Source organism: Folsomia candida, unplaced genomic scaffold, assembly GCF_002217175.1.
Source record: "Folsomia candida strain VU population unplaced genomic scaffold, ASM221717v1 Fcan01_Sc001, whole genome shotgun sequence".
Lineage (NCBI taxonomy): Eukaryota > Metazoa > Arthropoda > Collembola > Entomobryomorpha > Isotomidae > Folsomia > Folsomia candida.
Genome location: NW_019091193.1, coordinates 5,446,112 through 5,467,061, shown reverse-complemented (window position 1 = coordinate 5,467,061; position 20,950 = coordinate 5,446,112). Strand labels below are relative to the sequence as shown.

The 20,950-nt window shown below is 35.3% G+C and overlaps 3 protein-coding genes across 3 annotated transcripts; all 3 read left to right on the top strand.

Annotated features, from left to right (window-relative positions):
* The first annotated feature begins 5,709 nt into the window (after nucleotides 1-5,709).
* Nucleotides 5,710-8,786, top strand: LOC110842261. The gene is made up of 6 exons (XM_035846742.1): nucleotides 5,710-6,321; nucleotides 6,399-6,620; nucleotides 6,680-6,823; nucleotides 6,892-7,097; nucleotides 7,167-7,326; nucleotides 7,408-8,786. Exons 1-6 carry the CDS (start codon nucleotides 6,102-6,104, stop codon nucleotides 7,566-7,568), a joined length of 1,113 nt encoding a protein of 370 aa, XP_035702635.1. The 5' UTR covers nucleotides 5,710-6,101; the 3' UTR covers nucleotides 7,569-8,786.
* A 1,927-nt stretch (nucleotides 8,787-10,713) lies between these two features.
* On the top strand, nucleotides 10,714-12,395 carry LOC118436043. The gene is made up of 3 exons (XM_035853003.1): nucleotides 10,714-10,721; nucleotides 11,750-12,260; nucleotides 12,357-12,395. The coding sequence occupies exons 1-3, from the start codon at nucleotides 10,714-10,716 to the stop codon at nucleotides 12,393-12,395; spliced, it is 558 nt and encodes a 185-aa protein (XP_035708896.1).
* Nucleotides 12,396-15,306: 2,911 nt separating this feature from the next.
* On the top strand, nucleotides 15,307-17,150 carry LOC118436033. The gene is made up of 4 exons (XM_035852954.1): nucleotides 15,307-15,385; nucleotides 15,506-15,536; nucleotides 15,583-15,970; nucleotides 16,876-17,150. The coding sequence occupies exons 1-4, from the start codon at nucleotides 15,307-15,309 to the stop codon at nucleotides 16,924-16,926; spliced, it is 549 nt and encodes a 182-aa protein (XP_035708847.1). The 3' UTR covers nucleotides 16,927-17,150.
* The last annotated feature ends 3,800 nt before the right edge of the window (nucleotides 17,151-20,950 follow it).

Sequence of the window (20,950 nt, the reverse complement as noted above, 5' to 3'; positions counted from 1 at the left end):
TGATGGTTTAATCATGCTAGATAGATTCATGACATCTCCGATTAAACAATCAAGATGGAGGCAATTTTCCCTTGATGTATGTAATTGCTATCGAGTTTTCGATTAGGGACGGTCCATAAATTATGTCACGCAAGAGGGGGGAGGGGGGTCCAAGCCTCTAATGATATCGTGCCTATGTGACACATGTTAAAGGGGGGAAGGATGGGGGGTCTAGAAAATCCCGATTTTTGCGTGACATAATTTACGGATCAACCCTTAGTATATTTACAATACATAAAACGGGACATTGCACACGGAGAGTAGAATAATGAAATTCGATAGTCGAATACACAACAAATAGTACACATAACATTCCCACTTCGGGCGAATATTAGTACTGAACAATATATACATAAATAAGTATATGTAGATAAATGTACTATAATCTTATTTTCAAGAACAATATTAAAGTATAGTAAAGTGTATCTGGTATTAACCTTGTTTTCATCGTTAATGAAAGACAATTTGAGTATGTACATATCTATGTATGCATGTAAAAAATACTCAAGTTGAATCGACATTAAGTTGCCAAATTTTACACCTCCAAATTTTACTGCTCGTTTTTTCGTCTTCGGATGCAAATATCTCTGCTAAACCTGAGCATTGGCAGATATTGTCTTTGGCAAATGTGATACATATCATATTTGGCATATCATACTAATCATATTTATGATCGAGTGACATTAATTTGGTCAAAATCGGAGAGCATACACTGGGAGATCCCCATTGTTAGTAAATACATGGTTACTACATACATAAGTAATTTGCTCAATGATGCTCGTACATAGCATGCATGAATTATTTATTTGTAGTTGAAAAATTATTACGCAATAATGGCCATGTTACAAGTGAAAGCTTGCATTGTATAATTCTTTGGTGTAATAAAATTCAACCAATTGTCATAAATGTTTGCCTTGTTAAAGATTAAAGAGCTAGTTTAGTTACATATGAAATCTACATATTTAAATACACTGAGATTTTACATTGCACATTAAAAAAAATTATTTAGATTTAAACCAAATATATTTATGTTGTAAATAACAGAAATTCGGCATGAAATATCTGTTGTACTTAATTTTTCTTCTGGTGCCTTCACGAGCAGTGGAGGATAGCGAAGACTCACCCGAAGAGGAAGTGGTCACACATCAAGCCGACATGGAGAGTCAATCAAGCTGGGAAATTTTTAAGCCACGGCGACATCATTATAGCGGAAGATATTTACGACGCAAGAAAATACATGTGAGATATGCTACTCTTGCAATTAACTACGTACATTATTATGCACATGATATTTGATGTTTCCTTGATTTACATAATGTAGGAGAATAATATAGGATGCTTGTCCCGCACTAGCTTCTGCAGTCCCTCCGATGACACGTGTTGCCCAGGAAATTTCTGTCGGAGGATTGGTCGTATACCTTCTGGATATACGTGGAGATGCTTTCCAGAATAAGTACAGAAAATTACATATTCATAATTTAAAAAAAAATGGAAATCATAACCATATCTTTGCTGACAAGATTTATCTTAATACTTTTATTACTCCATTTACATAGATGTAAATAAATATATATTAGAACTGGTGATACAACTCTTTTTAAAGTAGTCCTAGTCGTAATATTAAATAATATTTAGTATACAACACCATTAGCAGACACATTTATAGTATGGACAACATTTTGATTGAATTGTTGTAATTATTTAACATTTTTAGAAAGTCTAAAATATTCTATCTAATGCTCATAAACCATTTGCTTAACATATTTCATACTAAAATGTATTTTTTTGGAACTTCGTATGCCACTGTGAAGCTAAAAAAAATATGCTTTTATTTCCACAGTTTTTATGTAACTATATATGAAAATATTTCATCAGTTGAGATAAGTTGGGCATCTATGATGGGTTACACCGAAAATACTGACAAACTTTCTACCCAAGTGCCAACAACGCTCTAAAAGTACCTCTAAAAATCCCATGTAAATATTTCAAAACGTTTATCTGTTTCACGCAGTAGAATCCCCCAACTCTCACACCCAATGGTCTGCAGCCCTTCTTAAACTTTTTCATATATTTCATCTCCGCCTTCGACCAGTTTAAAAACTTCCACGAGTCGAGCATCCTCCTCCCCTGCGTGCTCACTAGCGACGTCGTGAGAAGAAAAACCGTCCACATCGTTATTCCAAGAAAGGTCCACATGATTAGTATCGATATTGAAGAAACGTCTAAATTCGTCCAACTTGTTAGCAGCACGTAGTTGCAAGAAAGACATCCCTGTGTGACCAGGATCTGCCCGGGAAGTATGACATGTTCGAATGTCGAATTTGCATATTTGTGCAGTATTTCGAATTGGCGGTATGCCCGGAATAAATTACCCTTATTCCGTAACTGATCATGAGTCGTGTATCCATTCCTGCTCTGCGGGAAGAGTTCATTCTTCAGCACGTTGTGCATGAGGAATCCATACGTCACAAATATTATCACGATGGTCATCATGCAACTAGAAATTGCGAAGATAAGGTATGTGCATAATATACCCCAGCTGAAATAAGTGAAGACGTTAAGATAAGACGGGGGCAGCAGGGCGAATGGGTAGGGTGGCGTGGTCGGCGATATGAAAAAGTGGAGGGAAATCCAAATTGGAGTCGTATACCCATTTCTGCACATTCCGTCACATATTTTTTCAAAGTACGAGGCAGAACTTCTTTTTGGAGTAGGCTTATTCTTTGGAATTGGTTCAAGTTTCCATTGGCCTATCATTTTTTTTTACAAATTATGTTTGTAAGAAACCTAAAAATGAAATTTCGAAAAACTTACGGTGAAAATCTTTTCCAAATTTAAGCATTGTGTTTGTCAAGCTTGCAACGTTTTCAGGCATTGGTAGAAATCCAGCGACTGCACAGTAATGGAAAGATGCGCTGTAAAATACAGCAATGCAAATTCCAATGCGAGACATTCCATAGCAGATCTTAATGTAGATGATGACACCTCCCATGTAAACCAGCGCTATGAACATTAATACTGAAAAGATGTAAAATTTGACTTTGGAGAGCTGAGTTACGATAATTTTTCTATTTTTTGCATCCCAAAGGATCGGACTGGCACCAAGATAGTTGGAAAGGCTTAATTGCTTGATAAGTACTCCAAAGTATAAATCAGTATACATTTGGAAAAATTAAGACGGTTATGGGCAGTTGGTATTTAAATTTGATCTGGAAAATAAATAAATCTGAACTCGGGAAACCTTGCTTTGTAAAATATCTGAATTGGATTTTTTTACCGATATCTTTGTACATTTACTCTGAATATATGGACACACGTATGTACATACATAGATTTATACAAGTATATACTTGTACATGTGTACATATATAATTACGATTATTGACGTCATGGTTTATGAAACCGTATTTAATACATACTTACTTCGGACTGTGGTCCCTACTTTTCTATACAAATTTAGGTACTGCCCAGCGATTATGAAACATCGATATACATACATATGTACGTTTAATCTATTTACGTATATCTAATTGGTCAATTACTTACATAAATGCACACTTTTTTATAAAACATGAGAGTTTGTTTACTTACGATTAAGGGAAATTGCAAACAGTGACCCAAATGTTATCCTCTTTCTGCCAAAGAAATATGTACAGGAAGTATGAAGGGCACCACAAAATCAAAATTTTTCATGAATCTCAACGGTTTATAATGATGAACAAATTGTCTTAAAATTGTGTGCGTACACAGATGGATTTATCTCCATACATATCTGCATACAAAAATACATATGTCATACGTACATTCATCTTGACAATTCAAACTTTCAATGTCAACTACGTGCTTTGCACAAGTTAGCAAGGAATGAAAATATGGCATATTTATTTGGATACAATTATTGTTTTCATGTTTCTATTTAATTTTTACTTTTTTTATATCAACGACTCAAAAATAATAATGATGCATCTATGATTATACTTTTTAATCCTTCATTGATTTTAGTTGACAATATTATCTTGTAATTTTGTCAGACCAGTTGCTATATATCCTCACCTTCCTGTAAAAATCGATGCAAAATTATAGTTTTTGAACTTTGACAATTTGGTCATCTCACAAACCTATCTGAAGGCTCAAAAAATAAAACTGATCCGAAGAATAGTATTTTAGCGTCTAAGTTTGCCAATTCTAGCGAATAATTTCGTGTAATCCAAATATTTTTGCCGCATTGTTATTCATATTACATCACCTCAGGAAATGCTAGGTAAAAAAACTTTAATGGTTATATGAAGATAATTTTTTGTATTGAATATGCGCTGGCCGAGCATGAGAATAATTCATCTTTTACACATTTCATATCAGCATTAATTTTTACAAATACCAATTGATTTATGTGGAATTTATAGATTCTGTACAATCAGTTCAATAGTATACTTACGTAGCTTGAACAACGACGGGAACATCAAACATCAGTCCAATTTACCTAAGTACTTATAAATCATTAATCAACCAGACAGCTAACAAGCGACGCTTCTGATGATGTCAAATCAAATTGTAAGAACATCCGCGGCACTATTTCCAACAACAATATTGAGTTGTTCAAAGTTGTAATTAAGATATCAATTCCTTATCTGAAAATTGAACATAATCCAATTAAACCAACAAGGAAAACTGCCTCAAATATTTTATACTTAAATAAATGCGATTTACAATAAATGCAAATTTGAAACAACCTAAAATTGAGAAAAATGGGCGAATTTGGAAACGTAGTAGTTCTGGCCTTATTAGCCACTATATTTCTAATTGAGGGTATTTCGTCGTTTCAAAGTGTGAAAGATATTGGGACAAAAGATCTTCGTAAGTATTTAACTAAATTGTGTGCCTACCTCATAATTAAGTATGTCATTGGATTGCAAATTTTTGTCACAGTTGTTTCGGATCGTAATCTGTTAGAAACTCGTTTGTCCGCAAAAATCCGCAAATTCGTTCAGGACAGTAAGTTTAAAATTAATATTATCTCGAAATTTATAAATCGGGATGAAGCAAATGATTAATTTACTGTGTTCAGTTAAAACTTCGACTGAGCTACCTGCTGTCGGAATTGACTTCCGGTTTTTCGTTCCATATTACTATGAGTGGCTGGTAGTTTCAATAATTGGATATACTGGATCTTGGTAAGATATTATTAACCCAGATTTAATACTTTACATACTTAAAGTCTGGCCATTATAGTCGGTCACCCATCTACATACATAAATCTATGTAATTTGCTATAACTGACAGCCGAATATGCTATACAGTCAATGGAACAAGTATAGGCACCACCCACGCAAGCTAAATAAAAATGGTTATAACTTTGGCACGAATTATCAAATTCACACGAAACTTTGTACGCATTTAACCAATCTAATGTAGTGTTCGATTATAATCATGTTTTATTGATGAAAATTAGATAAACACAGTTTTTAAATAATTTGTTGGAAAATATACAAAATTAACCCGCAAAAAGTATTGGCACCCTCTAACTTATAAAATCATTAGTCAAAGAATCGCCAATTTTATTACGTCCCACTGCTTCTAATATTACGTGGCACCTCCCCTCGACGTAATAAGAGCATAAATAGGCCGTGGAATTGATTTGACAAGTTTCTTGATAACGCTTTTCTATACCCGATCAACAAAAATTATTACTTTTGCGTCAAAGTAACGCATCCATGGTGAAAATTTTTAACAAACAAAAAAAGGCGTGATTATTGCATAAATTTTGTGCTAAGTTTGGTGTGCACCGTGAGACACGCTAAATTTGCATTAAAAAACTGTAACCTATGGTTGAAAAATTATTGTACCCAAACGTGCTGAGATATTGCGTAAAAATACCGCACCAATATCTCGTCAATACCCACATTACATGAGGCGTTAAAATCATGCAATTTATACGCAATGAATGGTGGGTGCGAAGAGACAGGCAACGCGCGAGAGTTTGAATCTAAGAGAAGCGTGGTATTTCCTTTTCTCTCCCACCCTCGCAGTCTCGTAAATTCCCTGTTAATTTATCTGTTGTCTCAATGTCGCCAAAAAAATATTACATAATTGAATTCCCCCCTGATAAATACAATTCAGTGCCTGTGGAGCTTGTTCCAAGTCACTGGGTTATCCCCGCAGAGAAAGTTTGTCTCTGGCCACCAAACTCTGGGCCAAGTATTAGAAATTTGATAAAAAAGGGCACTGCTATTCCTGATGTCAAGTGGGGAAGAGTTAGCTACGCCAGGATTATTGGGAATTACGGTAAATAGCTATTTAATTCAAATTATGAGAAGTCATTCCAATTATTTTACATTTACTAACAAATATCATTATTTTAGATGATTATGAAGTTGCGACAAAAAAACTTCAAGTAGCCGAGGACACTTCCAACTTGGAAAGTGAAACAGAACCAGAAAGCAGATTAAGGAGCAAGAAGATAATTCCCGATATTCAGCCCAGCAGCACACGAGGGGATGTAACGTCTTCATCCGATGAGGAGGATAGCGACGCGAACAAAAACAGTCCTCCGTCTGGCTCACTTCTGGATAATTTGGAGCTGGGTAGGCTTATAATACTGCCACAAATATTTTATACTAATCATTATGGTGATGCTTTTTAGACCAACCATTGAGCATTCCTGAAATAATTCCCGAAACTGAAGAGCAAAGCAATCTACAAGTAGGAAATCAAGTTGAAACTGGAGACACCTCTTTTGTTGTTGTAAATTCGCAGGAGTTAAATGATTTACGGCTGTTGATTTCAAGTTAGTACAAGCAAAATAATTTTATTAAAATTGATGTATTATGTTAACGCTTTGTAATCACGTTGCAGGGACAACGCAAAGTGTGCTAACTTTGTTGGAAAAGCAGGCTGAAGACATTAAAGACATTAAGGCTTTACTGATTAATGTGAAACAAAGGCCGGATGGTAGGAAGGCTCCCAATTTCAGTGCCATTCCAAAATTACCCCTCGACAACGAGGTAGCACTGGCGGAGTTTGAATCTTGGCTCGAGGTGGATTCAAATCGCGAATTACTGGTACGATTTAATCGAGATATTTTACATGCATAATTAAACTTTAATGTTTTTTCTTATATTTGATATTAGGTTGAATATTTGGCATTTTCAACTGCGACACAGATCGAGGCGAGCACTAGAAAAATCTTGAAAAAATTATTTACGAATGAATTTGGCAGGCGAATTAATTTTACGGGTAAAGGAAACAAGACATCGATGAAAAACCTAAAACTATTGGAAGTCGTAAAAGGTGCTAAAATATATTCTAAAATGAAGAAAATTTTCTAATTGTTGGTCTCTATTTAATGTTTAATTGGATTGCAAATTTCAGAAACCGTGCGAAACGTCTTTACAGTTGAGTCCGTTCCCGATCCCAAAAATCCCAGCGGCCGTATTCCCACCGATGATATAATTCAAACTGCAGCAATGAATTGGTTTCGTTCTTCAAAAAGTAGGTGCAACGACGACGCTCCCTCGGGAATTGCATCATAATCATGATCGAGATGGAAAATCACCGAGAAACATTAGGCGAATAATTGCAAAACGGGTTAGAGAGAATCTCACTCGTGCAAAAAACATACCTGCTATTAGTAATAATCTTGTAAATTTAGATATATGTGATTCTGTCGTTGAGGATAGCGATTCAGGTAGTAATATTAGCAATAATGATAGAAGCAGTAATGTTATCCATAATATTGACGAGCCATTAGTTTCCGATTCACTAAGCGACAATGGTGTAGTAGAAAATAATAGGAATATTTTAGATTTAACACGGGACTTGAGGGACTGGTCGCTTCGACATAACATAACGGGAGTAGCTTTAAACGATCTTCTACGCATATTTAACTTTTATCAAGAATTTAGATTTCTTCCATTGGATAGTAGGACATTGCTTAAAAACTCAATTAAATATTCTATGAAAACTATCGGTCAGGGTCAATATGCACACTTTGATGTTATTCAAAATATAAAACGGCAAATAGATTCCAATTGTATTCTTGCTTCTGGTAGCGAAATTAAATTAAACCTTATATTTAGTTTTGATTGATTGCCCATTTCTAAGAGTAACAGTAACCAGTTTTGGCCAATTCAAGCAAAGTGTGAAGAAAGTACGTACGGCGTATTTGTCGTGGGTTTATTTTATGGCAAGACAAAACCAGAAAGTATTGACGAATACTTGATGGATTTGATAGCAGAGTTAAAAAGTTTGCGAGTTGGGATTAGTTACAATAATTTGAAAATATTTTGTAAGGTTTCAAAAATAATAGCTGATGCGCCAGCCAGGAGTTTTTTAAAGCAATGTAAAAGTCATAATGCATACAATGGATGCGAGAAATGTATAGATCCAGGTTTCTGGAAGGGACGTGTAATTTTCAGAACATTCGATAGTCCACTTAGGACAGATCAAGATTTTTATGTTCAAAAAGATAAACACCACCATGTAGGCATTTCCCCGTTTACGGAGCTTAAAAGTTTGATGATTTCTTCGGTTCCTCTTGACTACATGCACCTCATTTGCTTAGGTGTGGTTAGAAAACTATTAAGAAGTTGGGTAAAAGGTCCATTGCCATTTAAATTATCTTCTCGTGATATTTCAACTTTATCAAGTAAATTAGTATTATTTTCGCATAGTTGCCCTAAAGAATTTTGTCGTAAGCCGAGGTCAGTAAAAGAGTTAGATATGTGGAAAGCCACAGAGTTTAGAACTTTTCTTCTTTATACAGGACCCGTCGCCTTAAGATGACGATAGGTGACTCATCGTCTCAAAAAATCTCACGGCACAAGACATGGAGTAAATTAGCCGAATGAGCCGAATTATTTTATTATTTGGTACCACTTATTTATATTTTGGCGTAAAAATCATACGACATTGACTAATGTAAACGCCAAAATAAGAATAAATGGTAACAAATAATAAAATAATTCGGCTCATTCGGGTAATGTACTCCATGTAACGTGAAACGGAGTTTAGGTTACTTTCCACACCATGATTTCAAAATTGTTTTCTAGAGGAATGGAATGGAAAATAGAAAATCTATCTGATCCAATTGTAGTCAGTAAGCTGATTAATAGGATGGCGATGATTTAAAAAAAAAACATAAGCCAATTTTTTGGACACGCAATTTTTCTGAAGACCTTTTAACTAGAGGTCTTATCTTGGGTCTCCTCCTTCAAAACTTGATAAACTCTGGAGTGCATATTTTTAATAAATTGGTACTGACCTGGTCTACAAATGGATCTGATAGAATTTAAAAATAAATTCCCAGAACGGAGAAATGCGTAAAAGTGTTCAGATTTTTAGACCTGTGACGATGAGTCACCTAATCCTACGTTAAAAGGATTATTGTCGCCGAAAAAGTATACACATTTTTTAAATCTTTGCGTAGCAGTCACGATTCTTATAACTACCAAGGCGCAAGCAAATAATTGGAACGATTATGCACGACAGCTTTTATTGAAGTTTGTTAAAAATGTTCCCAATTTATATGAAGAAGAGTTCTTATCATATAATATGCATTCTCTTATACATATTAGTGATGACGCTTTAAAGCATGGCCCGTTAGATTCTTTTAGTGCTTTCGATTTCGAAAATAATATGCAAGTAATAAAGCGCTCGCCACGAGCTCACTATAAACCTTTTGAGCAAACTGAATCGCACTGCTGAGAGAAAATCATAAGTACCAGTCCCCTGTGAATTTAAATAGACACTGTATTATAAAATCGAACGGAAAGGATCATTGTTTTATATTAAAGGATGGGAAAGTAGTTGTTATAAGTAGTATAAGTAAAGATAAAAAACATATAAATTGTAGAAAATTCAAACACTCGGACAACTTGTTCACTTGTCCGTGTGAAAGTAAAATTTTAGGAATAATTAAAGTTAGCAAATTATCAAATAGCGTAACCATAATAGGTATTAATGATATTGATAAGAAATGTTGGTTACTCCCGTCGGATAAAATAGATGAAAACATTTGCATTCCCTTGTATAATGTAACAATATAATTTTTGTTATGAAATAAATGATTTTGATAAAAATTAATAATTCGTGTTATTTGACTGCAGTAATTGCATGGAGTTTAACTGCAAGTTTTGCATCAAATTATTCGTTTCTTTTGCGCAATATTCTACGCCCTAAATTGCATTAATTTGACGGTTATTTCTACGCAATATTCTTGAGGCTAAATTGCATGAATATGACTGTCAATTCTATGCAATATTGACAGTTTATTTTACGTTAAATATCTAGTATCTTTTCACGGATTTTTGCCGGCCATCAGTTGCTGCAATTTAACTGTATGACTTTTGCGTAAAAATGATAGCTTTTGTTGATCGGGTATGGCTGCCCACACTTCTTTCGAACTCTTGACAAGCTCGTTTTTCGACGAGCGGTTTCCCATCAGTCCCTCTTTTCTCAACCCGGACAATCAGAATCACATCGGGAGACTGTGCAGCCAACGAAAGAAGCTTAACCTTTTCGGTCTCCAAAAATGTGCATCGTTAATTTTGATGCATGTTTGGGGCCACTGCATTTTTGGAATATGAAATTCCTTCCTAGGTCAGGTTTTTGTCAAATCTTTTCAAATTATCGTTTGGAATGATTAATTAGACCTCCTTGGTCATGATTTCGTCGATAATGACCAGGTAACTACGCCGCGATCAAGTCATTTAACCCCAAACCATAATCGATCCTCCTCTGTGCTAAACAGCCATACGAACATATCGGTTTTTCGGATCCTATTATTGCATCTGCCAAACTTGAACCAGTCAGTCCCATCCGAATAATCAAAATATGGTCCTGTCGCACCAATGGACTCGTTTTCATTCGTTAGAAATTTATGTGGGGTGATATTTAGCTGATTACAATTTCCAGAGTTTATTCGGTGTGGGGACCCTCGCATCTGTCGGGCTACTGGACCCTGAAACCCCATGGCATGATTTTTGATTGATCACCAAATTGTATGATATGTTGACCCTACAGTTGGTTTTCAAATTCAACATGGTTTTGAGAGCTGAAATCTCCCGATCTCGAGTGATTTTTTGCTTGATTAATCTGTCGATTTTGGGCTAAGGTGACTTTTTTCTGCCGGATCATGGGAAACAAGCAATTAGAAATGTCGCTTCATGTTCTTTGGCCACGTATCGAATAATAAATATGGCGGAGCATGTTTTCTGTCTGAGTTTTCGATATCCAAGCTTGTTTGAGAAGGAGGCAAGACTATTTCTCGCTCCGCCAAAAATAGCTCGTTTGGTGTCGCAATTTTGGCTCTAGACAATACCAATCTGGACTTACGAAGCAGATAAAGTAATATTTTGTGATCTGATTAACTTATCTTGACAAAAGGCAGAGGTTTATCGTTATAAAGATTTCGCTCAAATAATTAAGACATAAGGTGCCAATACTTTTTGCAGGTTCCAACCTGACGTGTTCGTGTCAAAATCAAAATAATGTTACGGTTACATAATTTCAGTCGGGAACATGATTATAATCGAACACTACATTAGATTTGCTAAATGTGTACAAAGTTTCATGCTAATTTGATAATGCATTCCAAAGTTATAGGCAATTTTAGGTAGCTTGCGTGGGTGGTGCCTATACTTGTTCCATTGACTGTATAATATACGATGTGAAAAGCTTAAATATAATTTAAGTATTTCATACCTGTACACAGGTCGCACCATTTACTTGGGTCATCGGCAATAGAGGATGATTTCACCATAGAATTCATTAATGTTGAAGGCGACTTTTTAGCGAAACTAAGAATTCAGGGTTCTCAACTCAAAGTTCAGGGGAAATATCAAACCGATCTAAGAAATGTTCCCACTTTTCGGACCACACCGAACATGACATTCGATGGGAACGGACGATACGACATGTCGCTCGACTCGTTTGAATTTTTTCTTCAAGTCGAAGGACGAGCTCCTCCCGTTGGAAATGTGTCCATTATCTCAGCCAAGATTTCTATAGATTTCAAAAATCCTGACGTCCATTTTACGAATCTTTCTCTAATTAGTCATGGGCGTACTGGTTTTGACAAGATAACCGAGTGGGTTCGTACCGTCGAATCCATCCAAGACATCCATACTTATTTTTGGTGGGACTGGAAGAACGCGGCCAATTTCGTTGAAATAGATAAGCTTGTAAATGAAATGACCAAGTGCGTCTTGCAAAATCTCTATCGAGTGAGACAAATCCTCATTATTATTAAAAAACAATCATTAACAAGCTCACGCTTATTTTGTGCATTGAAACATCAATATTATGTATGCAAATTTTAGGATTGCAGTCTAATGGATCTAATACATTCAGGTCAATAACTACAAAAATTTAAACTTTGCCCATGCCATGGTATCCAATGACTAGATTTTGAAAAGATTATCAAAAGTTCATTCGAAAATAAAAAAAAACAAACATATTTTTGATTTTCCAGAGCATGAGCTATTAACTGTTTAAAACAACAATTTTTTAAAAAGATCAAACTACTCGAATTTTTACCCCATTTCACAAATTTAAAAACAAATTTTCTTAAGATTGTCTCTCTTAGCAAGAAAATATTGCACTTAACCAAAAAAGTCAATTTCCAAAAAGTTCGAGTTTTCACCAATTTCACAATTCTGCAACGTTTTTAAGCTATTTATTTGTAAGCTTGCGTATCATCTGATACTATAAATCGTATTTCATTCTCAATGCCAATTATGCGGTTAATGGTTTCAAATGAAAAGAATGAATGAGCATCTGAAATGCGCAATGTTTTCTTGAATTTTTTTCTCATAGACGAATGTATCAAACCTCAGATTGAATTGAGCTGTCTAAACACAAATGAACTCCAAGTGTTTTTACCGGACTTAAACGACGACCAAAACGGAATTAATGTTAAATCAGTTCCTTTTAATTCAATTTCAAATAAAGTGAATGATCTTCATCTCGCGGAAGTTGCATATGATGACCACGTCGAATTTAGACTACTTAACACACAAATCATCTCTCCGGCAGGTATGTAAACATTTACATATTTATGTAAGTATGATTATAGGAATGTCCATAATGAACGAAAAATCCAAATGTTTATACAATTTAGTAAAAAATCTTGCAAGTCGATTCATTGAAACTTTTCAACCTGATGAAAGAGAACTTCGGGATTCGAATCAATCTGAATACGGCGTTTCGTCGTCGTCGTTGCTTTTGATCAATCTAGACAATCCGATCAACCTTCCCGACAGCGAGACACAAGTGATATATCGAAATCAATACTCGGACTCATTCGGCGGGTTTCTAAGAATTAGGTACGTATGCTTATGTGAAGTTAGAAACGAAGAAGTTTTGATTGGACAAGTTTTCATTTGCTCATAAAAAGATATTTGCATTATGCATTTAAAGAGTAATAATAATTCAAATACTTTTTGCATATGGCGAAAAATACTTCATCATGAATAATAAATAGTCATTTCATCATCGTAACAGGGTATATTGAGCTGTTTGCATATTGTAAAGTTTGAGAATATTGAGAGTTTGAGATTTATGCTTGGAGAGTTGGTTGTCAAGAAAAATAGAATACTCCATAAAACACCATATGTAAATGCTAGCGATTTTACTTTAATTGTGAATTAAAATATTCATTAAGTATTTTTACAGGATAGGTATCAAAAACGGTAAATAAAAATGTTATAGATGGGAGTATTTTATTTTTTCGGCAATCAGGCTTTCCTAGCATAAATCACCTACCAATACCTACCAATACCAATCACCTACCTTGGTATATTCTCAAATTTCAAAAATTGTAAAATAATCGGAGGATGAGTCCATTGCACGCCAAATGTTTTACACCCCAGCTTTGTTGCACACCAGACATTTATAACTCACGATACGCATTCCAAGCTCCATGTGTGTGCATCAGCTCACAAGGTGAAGGTTTCCGACTGCTATTGCGGTGCATCGAAGTCAACCGGACAGAATTTCTACGCGCCAAAATCACGTGCCCACTTGATTAACATAGGAGGCGGGCCGAAATTCAAATCAAATCCATCCGGTTGACTTCGATGCACCGCAATAATCGTGTCCAGGGTACCCACTATGGACCTATTAGGACCCGAGATTGAGGATTCATTCATATTTTCGTGTAAAACGCATGTTTGGCTTGGTGGCCTCACTCCCGTCCCGTACGTCATATACACAACTGAGCTTTAGATTTAATGTATTTTGTAGCTTTATGACAAGCAACAATGGGGACGAACTTAATTTATCCAGTAAACCAAATTATGTATATCTCCAAATAACTTTTTATATGTGTGACAGGAACTCGACCGCTATTGGATTCGATGGACAGGAGAATATCTTTACAGAATTTCTCGACGATAATGGAACATTTATTTCTAACTACTCAATAACAGTTCCACTTTTAATCATCAGTGGATTCTATGAGACTGATTTGGCAATATACATAGGGTGATTAATATATATAAACACTTACTTAGTTGCGATAACCTCCTGACCTTAAACCCGTCGACGATGAATGTCCTTAGTCCCTTTAATGGAAGTATTACGGTAGGCAGCTATGCAACACGGAGCAAATTTACGGTCCATGGTTTCTATTTCTCGTAAGGTAAGTGAGTGGAGACCGGCCTCAACTCACTAATTATGTCCGTGCTCTCCCCTACCTCAGCTGCCTATTGTAATAGTATAGACCTTTCTTCTAATGTGCAAAATTTCAAATTTTCAACTTTGCCGAGCCGAGGAATCCCAGTGGAGACCATCCTCAAACTTTTTTTTATCCAAAGTTCATCTAGCACGTGGTTGCTTTTCTCTGAAACAGAGGTTGTTTCAAATAGCCGAATCGTCGAAAGTCGAGAGGGAGGACTAATATCGGGTAACTTCACAGGTAGATATGTCCCCTTTCTTCACAAAAGTTTTCCCAAATTTTCGCTTCACCTCGTTGATGGCCCCCGTTTTTAGTTTTTAGGATGACTTTCAGGAAGAAAGTACCGTTTAACTGATGAACTGATAAACTTTGCTGATAACTTTCTTAAGTTTATTTTTAATTAATTGGCACACGCATGGCTGAGATATACCCAATTGATATGTCATCCTCCTTTTTTCCACTGGATTTTCTTCTCATTTCCTGAACAAGCCCCTTCTGTACCGTTTTGGATACTTTCTCTTCCACCGTTGTTCATGGCGCGACGTATTGTTTTTTTCATAAAATTCCTTTTGCCTCTGATAATGTTTGAAACAATGGACTGGTTGATGATCTTCCCTTCAGATTTTATGACTTCAACGATCTGCCTTCAGGTCAACTGTCTGGAAAATGGTTGTGCGTGTGCCTTCAATCCGAGGTCAATTTTGTGGAACATGTTAGAGTGAAGACCTTCAAATTGTATATACAAAATGAACAATTTACCGCACTTTACCTTATATATATACATGAAATTAGTTAAAAGCGGTCCCATCCGCCTTAAAGGAGAGTAAGTGTTTATATTAATCACCCTCCGTATTTATCGACATCGATAGATGGGAAGGTCAAGGCAGACTTTTTGGAAGTGGAGATTACAACTGGGAGCTCAAAAACGTGAGCTTAAAGATTAATGCGAGGGGATGGGCACCAATTGACGGAGCCTCGAAGATCACGGTGTCCAATGTCAGCGTGGAGATGTCGCACGAAAATCACTATACTCGTCAGGGACTCAACTTTACAAATATGACGAGTGAGCTGTGGTCATACAATGGCACTTTGGGAATGCACGTCCGTCCTTACAATTGGCGCCAGGTGATCCAAGATCATCGTTTTCTTTTGGAGGATTTCTTTTATAATGTTCGTTACACCCGACCTCCTTACCAAGATACGTTCAAGGACTCTGTAGCAAAACAGTTGCAGTGTGTTCTCAATTACACGCTAAATGTAAGTCATTTGACAAGTGTATAGGTACATGCACGTATGTACATATGTAGGAATGCACACCGTACAACCGATTTAACTACACATGTGTATGCATCTATGTGCGTTCATACTTAAGAGTTGACAATATTTTATGTTATTCTAATCCTCATAAATCACATAGTGGCGAAACTGATGAACTCGGTGGGGTAAAAAGTTCACGAGCTTTGGTGGGAATTTTGAATTTTTTGCAAAAAACTGCAAAATTCATCTGGAGTTGTTTATGTTTTTAGTGGTTTCCAATGGGAAAAGTATGTGTGGTGGTGGCTTCCCGGCACATACTCTATGACGAGATGAGACGAATCAGGAAAAATTGCAAAATGTTTTTCTTGTAATTCCAAAACCGAGATTAAATGTACACTAAAAAATGTGAGATTTGTTGGATTAAAACTAGTGATAGTTGCGCAACAAGAAAATAAGGCCCTTGAAGGAATTGATATGCTACTTTTATTTATATTAATCGACGAATGTCAAGTTTCGTCTAAATTTTGCTTTCCTCGAGATTCGATGATTAATATAAATACAAGTAGCTTATCAATTCCTTCAAGGGCCTTATCTTATTGTTGTGCAACAACTACTAGTTATAATCCAACATACTTCACATTTTTGAGTGTACATTTAATCTCGGTTTTCGAATTACAAGATCAAAAACCTGTGCAAAAAATAATGCATGGGGTAACATACGGGAGAAATATTGAGCGAGGGACTGTATTGGCTGGTAGAGCGGCCAGAGCAAACTATAATGCCCCGTTAAGTACATACATACAATAAACAAATTCTTTAAAAAAAAGCTTAGGTGAGGCTTGCTTAAAAGAGTAAAGCATTCTTAATATTTAATAATATATTTAATTTGACCAATTAAATTTCAGAGTTTCTCCTACAACCTCCGACCAGAAACACTTAGCAGCTGCAATAATTAAGCTACTGCCTTCATTGAGATGTTCCAAGTCAGGGGAGGGTCTGGTGAGTGAAAATTTCGTGAATTATTTAAATGTACTCTTGTATTGAGAATTTCTAAAAATTGTGAATTTTTAATCTACACGACATATTATTTGATGACGTTAACCGATGTGGAGTCATCCAAAATCGACGGTTTATCGGAATTTGAAGGGAGAATAGAAGAATAAATATGTAAATATATATATGTATGTGTGTAACTCAATAGTTTTGCATTATACTTAAATTTTATAATTATGTAAGTATGTTTCAAAATGATTTTACAACAAATATAATTGATTAAAAGATTATTGTAAAGAAAAGCAAAAAGTCTATTCTTTTCGGTGGAAATCTGCACAAAATATGGTAATAATGGGGTATACGTAATAAGAAGCATTATTACCGGCATGAATAGCACACCGTGTACAAAGTGGTATGGATTATTACCGGGCGGTAGACATTTTACTACATATTGTAGTACATCTGTCATACATCATGGTATTAATTTTATCCGAAAAGTGTTCTTTATTACCACTTCGGGTTCAATCAATTTCTTTACCAGCTGGTGGTTATTATTACCGTTTCTGCAGAGTCATATACGTGTGCATTTTGGTAATGATTTGGTAATGATTTTATTTAGAGTGTATGCTAAATCAATGTTCATCTCACGATTTATAATTTCCCGTAAATACAACAGCAAATTATATGCGTTTTGGACCATTTGCCTCGCCGTGGGCCGTGATTAAAAGTGCAATAGAAATACACCATTTCGATGATCATAAGTAAATATGAACTACCTATTTCAATAATTGAACTCCCTTACTATTTGATTTTGTGATCTTTGATGGCCTGCATGAATATATTTCAAAAATCAGTGCTCCGAAATATGATATTTTATAATAAGTTAACCCACATTGGTAAATTTGATCAACAATCGATTATAGATAGCGAAATTAACTAAAAATCGTATCATCCCACATGAATTATTTCCTGCCACTGAACACCAATAAATTTTAGAATTTAATTTAATTCTTTGTATCACAGAAGTCAGATTGGCCCACGGCGAGGCAAATGGTCCAAAACGCATATAATTTGCTGTTGTATTTACGGGAAATTATAAATCGTGAGATGAACATTGATTTAGCATATTATTATAATGCACGATGATAACAACTTGCTTTACTCTTTTAAGCAAGCCTCACCTAAGCTTTTTTTTAAAGAATTTGTTTATTTGTTGTTTTTAATCCTGCAAGCTTAACCCTATGTCGACCCCAACTGTGGGGGTCGACGCGTTTTATATAAAATTTAATTTCCCCTGTGGGTGTGGATACATTTCACCAAATTAATCCCCTATGCGTTTCATACGAAATTAATCCCCCAGTTGGTGTGGATGGTTTGCATGCACTGTTAGAAATCAGGTAAGTATGGATGATGGATTTCTCGATATTCAAGTTACTACCGCTTGGTATTAAAATTATACCTGCAAACTTAATACCAAGCTATTATAATGTATGTATTACTTATCAACAACAGTTTTATTTTGTATAACTTCAATACTGGATTTCCTAGAGTGTACCAAATGAATTTCCCCCTGTGGGTGTGAACTCAGAATTAAAAATTAGTTCAACGGCAATTAATTAGGTACAATTCTGGAATTACTATTCTCAAGTAAAGACCAATGAAATTTCAAATGTGTGTAATATTTTAAAACTATGTATGCGGTATTGTTTAATTAAGGGGACTGTCTCCGAGCCGATAGAAACGACGAATGTTTTGGTGGACCCTCGATGTCGGTGGCACCTTTGACGACAATTTATACCACTGAAATACCAACCATACCCCCAGAAACTATCACCACAAACGCTCCAACAACGACAACCATCTCGTCGGAGTCAACTTGGATTACTGAGATTTCATCCACGGTCGGACATTCAACCACAACGCAGAGGCCGGAATTACCGGATAATGCCGGCCTACTCCTAAATCAAACCCAAATCTTGCTCGACCAGACACAATTATTACTTCGGTTGGTGCAGGCAGAATTGTCGTCAACCTGAAATTACGAATTTAATACTATGAAATTCTAAAATTTGAATTCCCAATTAAGCTTGATTTTATTTTTAATTGAGAGGGGCCTGAAGGGGAGCTAATTAGAAATGCATTGCATTTAAATCTTTCGACTATGTTCTTATTCGCTTCTAGACGCACAAAGTGCATGGAAATTAAATGAGTCGAAATCTAATAATTAATTGAATAGAATAATAATTTGTTGATGAGCATTATAAATATCTGTTCATTTAAGTTAGATAAAAAAATGGGGTGTGTGCATTCTTACTCATTCCATGTTTATAAGGCTGAAAGGGTTTCAAAATTGTTATTTCAAATTAAATTGGTTTTACAATAACGATTGTGTGGAATCTAGTTCAGTCGAATGTATTATAAATAAATATGAACAATTCATGCTTTCACGCAGATAAAGCCATTTCCTTTTAATTGTTTAAAAATACAGTGCCAGGTCAAGAGTTAAGACCATTATTGCACCTAGACACCCGTTGCATTTGTTTCTTAGCCTAAAAGTTCCCGAATCGGAAAGTTATACATAATTTCATATAAGTCCACAATACTGTCAGAAAATGTGTAATTTGCCTTGTGTGTCGTGCTGCGTAATCTTCTTTATCATCCAAAATTTCGCTTTCGCCAAACAGGATGGCGAAAGTATTTACATTCAAGGAGTGGGAAGAATACGTGGCTTCACCACGACCAGCCCCAATGGGGTACTAATCTCCAATTTTTTGGGGATTCCCTACGGAAAACCACCGAAGCGCTTCAGCCCAATCACTGATCCCACAGGAGATATGGTCGACTTTGATGCCAGTAACCAACACCCTTGTTTTCAGACGCCTTCTGAATTTGTGCCCTCCGACAACATGACAGAGGACTGCGTTACCCTTTCGGTTTATAAACCGAGGGTAAGAATATATGTACAAATAATGCTATGGTTCACAAGAAATGAACAAATCAAGTTATCTAATTGAAAGTTTTGTGTAGACGACAGACGGGTTTCTGCCAGTCTTGGTAAAAATTCATGGTATGATTTTGATTTATTTTTATATATTTAGTAAATATTATTTACACATCTTTATGTAATTTTGACTGAGGAGAGGGAGAAGAGGGCATAAAAATATGTAAATTCTTGTGGTCTAGATTTACAAGCAAGCAATTGTTTTCATTTCTCATTCTTACGTATGAATGTACATAATTGAGCACATTATTGATCGTTAAATGAAGTAGAACTGAAACTTTGTGTATTTAAATGTCTGATTTATGTATTTTATTTATCTAGTTAATCGGATAAATATTTTTTTATAAAGCCCGAAATATTTATTTTATTTTTTGAAAAAAACCCCAAAATATTTATAACAAAATATTTTTATTCGAACGTCAAAATACTCATAAATTCGAGTTTCAGCTATAATTCATCACTTCCTACACAAATTAGGCCGAGATAATTAGATTTTAATTATAATCATCATCATGCAAAAGCGCAGAGTGAGATACAAGTTAATTTTAAGACTTGTTGTCCGTATTGGCACAAAACACATTTGTATTTTGAAAATATGGGCTGGTCACTTATTGAAAGTGTCAAGGTTCCCCCTACTTTTTCAAGCACTTAACAACTAATTTTGGATATGTAAAAAAGCATAAAAATTTTCACATTTGATAAGCTTTCTAAAACTGTAAACAGAATTTGATTATCTCTTTTCGTTAAAAAATGACAGCTCAAAATCTAGAGGAAGTGCGAAAATTAGTTTGCCACTTGGTCAAAAAAGTGTTTTTCTAGAATCGGAGAAAGGCTCCTGACCAGCGCATTTTTCAAGGGATGCACCGGACAAAATTAATCCTACACTATGCATATCTAAGGATCGTGAAAATGCAAAATATTAAATTTGGCCTTGTCGACCTGTCCGCCAGTAGACTAAAAAACTGACGATAAACATGAAAAAACTT

What these genes read in the sequence shown, in the direction of transcription:
- LOC110842261 (XM_035846742.1), top strand. Translation starts at nt 6,102, where the DNA reads ATGTCGCCAAAAAAATATTACATAATTGAATTCCCCCCTGATAAATAC. An exon ending in TTTACGGCTGTTGATTTCAA is followed by an intron (nt 6,824 to 6,891) that starts GTTAGTACAAGC and finishes ATCACGTTGCAG; the next exon opens with GGACAACGCAAAGTGTGCTA. An exon ending in ATTCAAATCGCGAATTACTG is followed by an intron (nt 7,098 to 7,166) that starts GTACGATTTAAT and finishes ATTTGATATTAG; the next exon opens with GTTGAATATTTGGCATTTTC.
- LOC118436033 (XM_035852954.1), top strand. Translation starts at nt 15,307, where the DNA reads ATGGACTGGTTGATGATCTTCCCTTCAGATTTTATGACTTCAACGATC. An exon ending in CCCATCCGCCTTAAAGGAGA is followed by an intron (nt 15,537 to 15,582) that starts GTAAGTGTTTAT and finishes CGACATCGATAG; the next exon opens with ATGGGAAGGTCAAGGCAGAC. An exon ending in TTCTCAATTACACGCTAAAT is followed by an intron (nt 15,971 to 16,875) that starts GTAAGTCATTTG and finishes ATTAAATTTCAG; the next exon opens with AGTTTCTCCTACAACCTCCG.
- LOC118436043 (XM_035853003.1), top strand. An exon ending in TCTTGCAAAATCTCTATCGA is followed by an intron (nt 12,261 to 12,356) that starts GTGAGACAAATC and finishes TGCAAATTTTAG; the next exon opens with GATTGCAGTCTAATGGATCT.